This window comes from Fragaria vesca, unplaced genomic scaffold (genome assembly GCF_000184155.1).
Source record: "Fragaria vesca subsp. vesca unplaced genomic scaffold, FraVesHawaii_1.0 scf0513018, whole genome shotgun sequence".
NCBI classification, from domain to species: Eukaryota; Viridiplantae; Streptophyta; class Magnoliopsida; order Rosales; family Rosaceae; genus Fragaria; species Fragaria vesca.
In genome coordinates, this window is record NW_004443419.1 from 198,363 (window position 1) to 209,741 (window position 11,379).

At 35.7% G+C, this 11,379-nt stretch overlaps 2 protein-coding genes across 2 annotated transcripts in view; both read left to right on the top strand.

The window, feature by feature from the left end:
- LOC101290718 (bidirectional sugar transporter SWEET14-like) overlaps positions 1-1,224 on the top strand; it is a 1,562-nt gene extending 338 nt beyond the window's left edge. Inside the window, exons 3-6 of the mRNA XM_004309664.1 lie at positions 228-438; positions 558-719; positions 836-955; positions 1,081-1,224. Coding sequence (XP_004309712.1) covers positions 228-438; positions 558-719; positions 836-955; positions 1,081-1,224 — 637 coding nt within the window. The remainder of the gene's footprint in view (positions 1-227; positions 439-557; positions 720-835; positions 956-1,080) is intronic.
- Positions 1,225-3,905: 2,681 nt separating this feature from the next.
- On the top strand, positions 3,906-5,503 carry LOC101291010 (bidirectional sugar transporter NEC1-like). The gene is made up of 6 exons (XM_004309665.1): positions 3,906-4,063; positions 4,203-4,239; positions 4,342-4,552; positions 4,686-4,847; positions 4,970-5,089; positions 5,216-5,503. Exons 1-6 carry the CDS (start codon positions 4,015-4,017, stop codon positions 5,501-5,503), a joined length of 867 nt encoding a protein of 288 aa, XP_004309713.1. The 5' UTR covers positions 3,906-4,014.
- Positions 5,504-11,379: the final 5,876 nt, after the last annotated feature.

An 11,379-nucleotide genomic window follows, 5' to 3' on the forward strand; every position in this document is an offset into this window, starting at 1 on the left:
TCTCTCTCTCTCTCTCTCTCTCTCTCTCTCTCTCTCTCTCTCTCTCTCTCTCTCTCTCTCTCTCTCTCTCTCTCTCTCTCTCTCTCTCTCTCTCTCTCTCTCTCTCTCTCTCTCTCTCTCTCTCTCTCTCTCTCTCTCTCTCTCTCTCATTCATGCATGTATCATCTTTTATCAACTTTTTTTTCACGTCCTAATTTTATATATCTTGTTGCTCGTCTCTCTTGTAGCTTGACATTTTATGAGATATACAAGAGAAAATCTGCAGACGGGTTCCAATCTTTACCATATTCAGTTGCTCTGTTCAGTGCAATGTTAATGTTATACTATGCCTACTTGAAAACAAATTCTCCTTTGCTCTTGGGAATTAATACATTTGGCTCCATCATGGAAACTATATACCTTATAGTTTACATGATCTATGCACCCTCCAAACCCAGGGTACTTAATCATTCATAAGCCTCTATTCTCTAGCTAGATTATATCCACTCTCTGCACCTCTGCTTAATATATAATACTTAATTGGTTTTAATTCATGAACTGTTTCTGGGTTTCTACAGATTTTCACGGCAAAACTGTTGGCCTTGTTCAATATTTTGGCATATGGGGTGATAGTAGCTATCACTTACCAAATCCCAAATCGTTTCCTGCAGATTAAAGTCGTTGGATGCATCAATGTCATCTTCTCCGTCTGCGTTTTTGCTGCACCACTTGGCATTCTGGTCTAACCCTATAACCAAACTTAGGCTTTTCATGATATATATAATTAATTACCGAACTACGTTAAGTTATTTTACTTACGTAATTGTGATGTGTAATTTTTCTTTGATTTTCTCAGAGGCTGGTTGTTAAAACGAAGAGTACGGAATACATGTCTTTGCCACTATCATTGTGCTTGACTCTTTGTGCTATCATGTGGTTCTGCTATGGGATATTGATCAAGGATTTGTTTGTAGCGGTACGATATTACTTTCTAAATCAAGTTATATATATATATATATATATATATATAAGCACTAGCATGCATGAAATTACCCTATTACATAAGTGACTTAACTTGCTTAATCGTTATTGTTTATGCAGGCCCCAAATATCTTAGGGCTTACATTTGGAATGGCGCAGAATGATTTTGTTACGTGGTTTACAGGAACACCCAGAAGCCCATCTTACCAGAATTCAAACTCAACGAGATGCCAAACAGAGTTGCTGCAGCAAGTGATGAAGTAATAGTAGTGAAATGCGAAACTGAGATGAAAACAGGTGAGGGGGAGAATAAGCAGACTACTTGTGAAGCTAGCTGATGCGATGATGGTGATCGAAAATCAATCCACTGAGACCAGTACTGATACAGAGAAACAAGATTTGGTTTTCTTTTCTTTTTTTCTATCTTTTTCTAGTGAATGGGAATATGGGATACCGTTATTGGCCTATTATTCCATGTGCATGGGGTTTCTTAACTAAAATCATTACAGACTTCTATTAGAAATAGCAAGGAGAAATTCTAATCTAATTTTCCTAGTGAAACAATTATATTCTAGTCTAATTAGTGCATGCAAACTCAGGTATTACTGTATAATTAGGGGTACGTTATCAGATACGTATGCATACGAAATAGTAATGGGGCAAATTTAGATCCTTATATTAACAAAAATTAAGATGGAGGATCAAGTGGTCAACGCTCAGAGTCGCAATCGGAAGTGGGTAATGAGTAAAACTTCGAAGAAAGTTTTCATACAAAAACTAGGTAAACCTAGCTTTGCTTACTGACCGCAAAATATATAAGTTACTTCTTTAATGGTCATGTTAGTCATCGAGTTGGTTTTGAACTTTTGATGGATGTATCTATCAGGTGTATTCAATTCGATTGCGATCGATCTCATTTCTAGTGTGATTAATCTTGGTACGTAAACGACAAATTAACAATGGCACATTCTTATTCCCCCATAACCATTCCTTCTTTTTCCCTTCAATGATTTCTTTTCTAGATCGACTATCCCATCTGATTAGTAATCATTCGCATATTTACCCATCATCAAAAATCGAAATAAGTTCAACTACTACTGCAAACGGCCATACATAATGTGCACAGAATAATAAGCTTGTGAAGTTAGATTTGATAGCACAACTGATTCCCCGATCAACTATTTTATATATGAAATTTCATTTTCAATCTCATGTCACAGAATTTAGTTAGTTGAAAATTAAAAACTGAATTGCTAATAGATTTAAGAAAACTTTTATTTTCTATAATAAAAATGAAGAAAATAGATTTGACATCGTTTTACATGATCGGCAAACACATTTACGTGTGAAAAGTAACTTGTTTGTTAATAATTTGTAACAAATATCTCAATTCTCCGATAACTTTACTCCCCCGGATGCCACCACTATCATAAAGATTTCGAATTAATGTACTATATTCATAAGAAGGTGATGTGCATTTCAAACAGTGGAGGAAGTCAGAACCTAGCCGGAACAAAAACATTGGGCAGTCTTAATCGAAAAAAAAATCATTGGGCAGTCAAATTTGTTAAGACGGCATATTACATGCTTGGAAACAAAAATGAGGAGGAACGGTCGAGAACGACGTCAAGGGCCGACCTCTTCCGTCCAATACAAAGCAGACACGCTTTACTTTCCCCACAGAAACTCTCAGCTTTCGCCAAGTGGTCCACTGAAAAAGTTGCCATTTTGCGTGACTCCACGCGTACGAGGACGATGAATCATCGATCGATGACGTCAGCAATCATGCTGTCCTTTCTAGTGCGCGTACAGTAACTATTTTGGAACCCGCCACATTAATCATTTCTCAAAATTCTGTTTTCTCTCAATAATTCAAAAATATCTAGCAAAATCATAACAACTTTTCTTAAACAGTCCTATGTTACGATTTCATTGCAAGAATTTCTTGTAGAAAAAATTGTGCCCATGTGAGCTGGGACCTGATTTACTTAAGATTTTTCCTAAAATGTGTGTTTTTTTTTCAAAGTAAAATCTTTTTAGGTTAGCAACCAATTCTTATCCGTCGATTTATATGTCTACTTAAGTAGTTAGGTTTCACTAAATCGAACCCCTTATGTTGCGATATACGATTTTATGTTACTGTATGCAAAGTAAAATTTGTCAAATGAGAAAATTAATCTATGTCAATGAAATTCTGGACTATTGTATATACATCTATATATGTACTTCCAATTCTCAACAAACTGTGGTCGCACACCAGCTAATTAATATTATATATATTGGTGGCTACAATTAGTAACACTTTCACGATGAGTATTAATATTGTAAAAAATGCATGACTTCCCTAATCTTCAGTATTGAGATTGATATTTTCCTTTTCACCCACGTACATACCCCGGTCCATTTGGGTCATAATTAAGCTAGCGGGACAATGCTCGCCCAGATATGATTGATCTTGATGCGTAATGTGAACATTTCAGATATTTGCAGCTGCCGTTTAATACCTACCAGGATAAAAACAACAGAAGATGAAAAGAAGCTCATGATGAACAAAAAATTACTATAGCAGAATCAAAAACTGCTGTTTCTGTGTGCCTCTTTAGTTGTTGAAAGGCCTCCACGACTCCACGTACCTCTGTTAAGTTATCACACAGTAAGTTCTTGATCTTATTCCTAGTTTTACTGGGAGTAACAGGTTAGTCGACACGTACACGAGCCCACCCAGCCACCCCTTATCAGTTAGGTGCGCGTTCGGCCCTCTTCAGTACGTGATTAGCTAAAGGATGCTTTTAGTGGAGCTATCTTTCTCTACTGCTCCAGGTACATGATTTCACAAATAATATCAATGCATGATTGATCGAGCTGGGCTAAATATCAAAGCTCAATCGTGTATATATATGCATGGACTAGAGTGAGGCAAGAATAAACAGACAAGCTCAACTTATTGGGACTCTAAGTCTTACTGCTTTCCCTAGCTAGCTCAAATCCCCAGCTCTCTCTCTCTCTCTCAGTCACTAAAGAGCTAGCTAGCTTTACTTACACTTCACCCCAAGAATGGCACCCCTTAATCTTCGTCTTATGGCCTCTATATTTGGAATTCTGGGTACTTATCTCGATCTTATGGCCAGCTATCTTCTCCTAGCTAGCTCTGACCAATTAAAACTTGATTGTTATTAACTGTTGTATCGATCAAAACCTTTACTTCCAGCTCTCTAACGTCTCTCTGTTTGCAATTTCTATAGGTACCGTCGGCTCGTTCCTCGTTTACCTAGCTCCAATGTAATCTATCTCTCTCTTTCTTTTTCTATGCGATCTTCATCCATATATATGGGATTTCATGTTACATTACTGACTCTGATATTGTTTTTACTCTTTGTGCAGCCCAACATTTTATTGGATTTACAAGAAAAAATCAACATTTCAGTTCCCATCTCTACCCTACTCAGTGGCATTGTTTAGCGCCATGTTGACGCTCTACTATGCCTTCCTCAAGACAAACTCTATGATAATCATGGCGATAAATGCCCTTGGCATCGTAATTGAAACCGGGTACCTTGTGATGTTCTTGATTTATACAGCACCAAAATCCAGGGTACTAACTAAAGTCATTGTTCTTTCTTTGCTACTGATTATATATTTTCTAATTTGTATAATTTCATCACCTGTATATGTTAAGAGCGAAGGAGATCAGTTAACTAACTTAAAACTTCCTTTTGGTTTTGCAGATCTACACAGCAAAGTTTCTTGTCATTTTTAATGTTGTGGGTTTTGGAGTGATCGTATTGAGTACATGCCTCATCCCAAACGATGTTCTGCGGTTGCAAATTGTTGGGTGGGTTAATATCGTGTTTGGTGTTGGTGTATATGCTTCTCCTCTTATTGTTCTGGTACGTATAATTATATAATTTGAATCTATAATATTGTTTATAGTTTTAAGTTATAACTTACTCCACCTATCAGTTCGGTAACTAATACTGATGTTCAACTCCTTTTACCCTTACTTTTACAGAAAGACGTTATCAAAACAAAGAGTGTCGAGTTCATGTCGTTCTCCTTGTCACTAAGCTTAACTCTATGTGCTATCCTGTGGTTCTTCCATGGCCTTCTAATAAAAGATATATTCATAGCGGTACGATTTCTATCTTCGATCCCTTTTTCCCTTACCACTTATAGATCCACTAACTTACAATATATTATATATTCACGATCTTTATGCTGATGATTTGTTGCTTTCTTTCCTGTTTGGTATATACAGGCACCAAACGTGTTAGGGTTTATATTCGGGATTGTGCAGATGTTGATGTTCTTCATCTACCGGAAGAGCACCAAGAAAGCTGATTTACAGGAATATAGTCTAAGCACAACCACGGTCGATGTTCCGGTGAATTCTGACACGAAAGTAGTACTGGCAGTAATAGACATTCATACTCAAATTCAAGTGAAAACAGGGGATGAAAAGATGAGTTCTGACACTGATGATCTTGAGAATCAACTACCAGAGCAGGGGCGGCCGGAAGACAGGTCGACCAACACCACCACCTAGGGACTCACACTCGGAAGGGCCTCGATCAGTAGAAATAGTTTTGAACTATTCAACCGACAAGGACCCAGCCAAAAACAAAAAATTGATCGAAAAGGACCTCTCCTAGACGATTCAAGCTTTTCAAGCGGCTATGCCCATCTAGTACTGGCATAAATATTCCATTTGCAAATGGAAGGTGCAGAGTTATGTATTTACTATGATCATAAATCAAGTACGAGGCAACAACCATGCAATAGTTGGTTGTGCGGTTTCGTTAGTCAAAGTTTGAGGGTAGCCGCACCGGCTTCTTTCAACAACAAAAAAAATGTATGATTATGTTGAGTATGTAATTATAATTTCATTGTATGAAATATTGCATAATTAGTGTGTCTCTCCTATTTTGTTACCCATTGTAATATGATAGTAGGAATTTTATCACAATGAAATAATATATACGTACTCAACTTTTCCGTATTCTTTTTCTCTTTTCTTCGCTCTATCTCACCATTTTCTAAAATTAAGAGAGTCTATTAGAACCTCCAACTTTGCTTATTTAACCTCTCATACTCTACATTTCTTTTTTTTTTTCTCTTACATGCATACAAAAGTATGCTTACTATACCTCATTTGAATTTCTCAAATGATCAACCTCTAATTCACTAGCTACACCTCCATCCCTTTATTTTATTTTTTTTATGCAAACCTAAAAGAGTGCGGTTATTGGGACTTTCAAATTTACTCAGTATACCTTATGCATACTCTTTACACCTCCCTTTTATTTTTAACTACAAATATTTTTTCACTAGACCTCTTTTTAAATTTCTAAAATAACTTTAGGTATGCTATTTACATATATCTCAATAATTTACTCATTATACGTCTCATTCACTTTCTAGACCTCCCATTCTTTGATTTTTTTTCTTTTTGCAAGCGAACATCAGTTTCAGATCTCTATTCCTTGTTTTTTTTTCATGCAAACCTCTTTCACGATCTCAATTCCCTATTTATTTATTTATTTATTTTTGCATAGAATTTCATTTTATCAAATCATGAATAAAAAATAAAGAAATGTCACACAATTTGATAAAATGAAATTTTACAATAAAAAAATGAAAGAAACACACAACAATATAAAGGAATACATAAAAAATAAAAAAATCAAAATCAAAACCCATTATCTTGATCCGCCCCACCTAAAGTGAACAAAAACAAAACTAGCTAGGAACTCAACAAGAGTTTTGAAAAATAATTTCTTATATTTTTTATTTAAATAGAAGGTTCATATCATTACCATTACAATTTCCATATTGGCAAAAAGCAACTCATTACAATCCAATCAACTTCCATATGGCAAGCCTAAATAGTCTAATGTTACAAATAACCATGCCCTCTAACTCTCTAAGACGCATTACATCTAAATCTCTCACATGTCAAAACATGTAATTGTAGCACATATAAACTTCCTATACGCAACTTAAAAGCATTTGACGTGGAAACATAAAAAAACAAAAACTTAAAACTATAGCTAACTCCAATCTCGTCAGATAGGAGTCAGCTACTATCTCACTCTCCTCCTCCAACTGACCAAGAAGGTTCTTCTTTATAGACTTCCTCTTCTTCTCAGGATCTTTCTTTCCTGATTTGTTTTTGCTACCAACTGGACATCCTCTTCTTCTCTTGGGACTGGCTTTAAGTGGCTGCAAAGGAAGTAAGCACACGGTGGCTGCATCCACATTATGTCTTCCAACTGCCAAGCTCAAATGAGGACATTTGGGAGAGATGGAGTATCCCTCAGTCCTCTTCCTTCTTTTTCCACTAATTGGAGAACGATGTTGATGTTCTTTAATGTCCCGAAACACAATTTTTTTTCTTGTTCTTTTGGGGTAAGAAAAGATTCCCAAGTCCCAACCAAAGAGTTTGATGCAAAAGATGCAAAGGTAGGGTTATACCAAAAGGGATTTGAGCCCTAAAAACCGTGGTTGGAGCACCTGGTTGACTCGGCGGAGCCACTATATTCACAAGGAAGGTCGCCATTGCTGGTCCCGGCTGCAACCCAATAGGTGGTGTTGCCTCATCCAAGGGTCTGCCAAAGCGTGATAGTCCAACATGTGTGATGAATCCACACCGAGTGGTAAGTGTAACGTCCAAAATCTTGTCATACTTGAATTGATTAACTTTTTTAATCTCATCTTCAAGAGTGAACAATCGTTCCAGCAGGAGAAGTTGTTCAAAGTCGATGTCAACCCTAATTTTCATAATGCGATTACGCCAAGCAATCTAATCCAATTCTTTCATCACTCCCAAAGTATTTCCAACCATATGCATTAATCTTTTAAACCGGAATAGTACGTGGTGGAACTTTAAGTAGGGTGATCCAATAAGAAGACTTCACGAGAGGAACACCATTGACATCATCAATTCCATCATATTTCGTCAAAGCAACCGGCGCTCGCATCGATTGAAGCCCCAAGGGCCACCCCTCCAAACCCTAGTGCGATCATTCGGGTCGGAGAACGTGAAAAGCACATGTCCTCCATCTTCTGGTTCAACCCGGAAGTTTCCGTTGAGACTTCATATAGTTTTGAACATGCACATGAACGATCTTTTGTTGTAATCTCGACCAGTGAGAATTTTGCCAACCAAGAAGACCTTCACTTGCCGGAGTCCTTTTCCCATCGAGTCATCGACGGTCGCAGGTCCACCGTCTTCTTCCTCCCTGCCAAAGTAGTGAGAGAAGATGCAACTCTTGCAACCACATAATCAATTTTCTCCTTCACAGTAGGTGAGGGAATCGCACGCCATGCGAGAAAACCCTAGATCTAATTTTTTATAACCTTTTTCACTACTTATAATTTAAATTGACACTAAGCTGAGAGGTTTTCAAAAAGATACTAGTTAGTTATAATTTATTGTTTATTTGTAATTGTCAATTTACAAGAAGATATGTATATTAACTCAATTATTCAAAAAATACAGAAGTTAAATGAGCAAAAACGGTGGTTCCAATAGGAATTCTCGAGTATCCAAAATTAAAAAATATAAAACGATTGAACTACTTTTGATCCTTTTTATTTTTTATCTTGATCAAGATCACACGCCTTTAGTCCTAGTTAAATAGTAAAATACAAAGATAATGGGACGTACACTGAGCTCTTCTAGGCTCGTCGTTGTACAGTTCAGTTGGACCAAAAGCTTTATCATGGAACACTAACCAAATTAAAGCTAACTTCATATAAATCATGTAACTTTATCCTATTTCAATTATACATATTATCATGTAATCAGTAATGATTAATAAGAGTTCAATATTGTAATGCTAACTCCACTTACTGTATTTAGCCACTAAGCAAATAAACCTACACGTTTCATGTCATTGACTTCTCACTTAAACCCATATTCCCCTAGCTTGTTCTCTTCTTGTCCAAATTATTGATCTCTGAACCCGAATAAGGGGTGTTATATTTGCAGGTTGAAAGGTCATTTAAATCGAAATTTGTTTGATGAGCTAATTAAGGATCTGTAGAGTAAAAACTTGAATATGGAACTCGAATTTAGTGCTCGATTTATTGATCGTTAAATCCGTTAATGATACTTATTGATGATGTTGGCTCCGAGCGAGGAGACTCTCCCTTCGTCACTGTAATATTCCTTCTCCGGCATCGCAGCTAAGCTTTGATCATTTTGCTAAATGGTTGATGATCAGAGTGTACGTAGTTAACCGTATATACGATCTTCTGATCAGCTAGCTTACCATTTAATGATCAATTTCTAAGCAAGGAAAATTTTCATGCTTCATTCTTCAAAATTGTTGTTCATTTTTAGTTTTTCCTTAACTTACTTGTTACCTTTTTTTCTTTCTCGATTAGAATTTAGTTTTTACCTTTATAATACCGTTAACTACACATTTTTGTTGATGGTTAAGATTACGTATGTCTTTATATCATGTTAGTTAATTGGTAATTATCCTAATCACTTCTCTTTTGCATACACTAGTGCTACGTATGCTTTGTTTTTTTTTTTCTTCAAATTAGCAATTTTATTCACACACCTCTATATACTTAATACACGTACACCTCTAAATTTTTTATCCAATTTTTTTCCCCAAACTTCCTGTTATGCCCTCTTTTTTACTGAATACACACTCTTTTAACCCATCATCTTCTTCCTTCAGCCAAAACTAATTCCAAGCAAAGAATCGATCTATTTTCTCAGCTCTATGATTAATACTACAAATTTTTCTACTAAAATCAAATCGAATTGGTAAGCAAATGAAGCTTAACAAACAATAAAGGGAGACAAAATGATTGAAGACTTTTTTTTATTAGTATTAATTTTCTCACTCAAATAACATCTAAGATTTTCAATCAGTCGAAATAGTATGAAAATTTGATATCATTAAGAAGCTTGCAGACTACCGATTCTTAGAGTTGTAAATATGAATAGAAATTTAAGAGTTTAGCATCCAAACTAAAATTTGTTTGTTTGGTTAGTTCTCTTTTTTTTCATCTTAAAGAAAGGGGTATAATTGTATTAAAAAATATTCTAAAAAATAAGGGTGTGTATTAAGAAATTTGGTATGTGTGAATAAACTTTCTCATTAGTGATCGATAGGTGATGAGTCTATGTTTTGATCTCAACAAAAAAAAACACTGTTGGATGTTGCGACGGAAAATAAAAAGGGTACCAAGAGTCCAAGACAATTCTCTGACAAAACTGATCCGAGAAGCTAACAACACCTAAAACCTATCATTAAGTTTGAGGTAATAATATTGTAACATGTACAAAATCTTAATTAAATAAAGGCTTCAGTAGCACTTGTGACATTTTTTTTTTTTAGAAAAGTAAACTTTATATAATAAGATCCAATATTACAACCAACCATGGGAGATATTGGTGGCGAAAATAAATTCCACACTCGCCTCCCTACCGATTACAGTGGACAAGAATTGAAACGAGTTCAACCATAACCTAACCTATTCTAAAATTCTCGATACATCTTTACAGTCAACCTCAAGAAGAAACAACCATTTCAAACATTATAGAATTAAATTCAATTTACCCCCTTGTCGTTTGGGGGTGACTTCATGTTAGTCCCTACATTTTTATTTTCATCAGTTTACCCTTTGAACTCTTCAATTTCTATCTATCGTGCCTAAATTCTCATATTCCGTTTGAATTGACCGTTAATTATCAGCAATTAAGGTTCGATTTGGACAGATAAGGTCCAATTTGCCCAAATTCTAGATACGGGCCTCACAGTTAAGGTTAAAATTATCAGCAGTTAACGTCCGATTTGGACAGAATATAAGACATTGGTCACGCTTGAGGAAAATTCAAAAGTTTGAGAGGTAAACTGATGAAATTGAAAGTATAAGGATTAACATGAAGTTACTCCCAAACCTCATGGGGGTAAACTGAATTTAATTCAACATTATATGCCAAAATTACCAGCATATATGCACAACACACTAATGGAAAAAATCACTTAGCCGACTGGACAATAATATTTTCGTCGCTTAAGATCTACTTAGCCAACGGAAAACCTTCTGTAGCTTAAGTTTCACCTAGCCGACGGAATATTTTTCCGTCGGCTAAGAAGATCTTAGGCGACGGAAATTTTTACCTAGCCGACAGAACATTTATATATAAATATAAATGATTATTTATGATAACTTAGGTGACGAAAAATTATTCCGTCGCTTAGGTTATATCTTACTCGACTGAAATATCTACTTAGTCGACGGAACCAAATTTAAAAAAAATATATATATTCCGTCGACTAAGTTCAAAAATTTTAAGCGGCAGTTATCCCGCCAAAAAATTTAATTTTTTCGGCTCCATTCTATAACTTTCAGCTCTCTCTCCTCATCATCTTCATCTCTCTCTCCCTAGCTCGT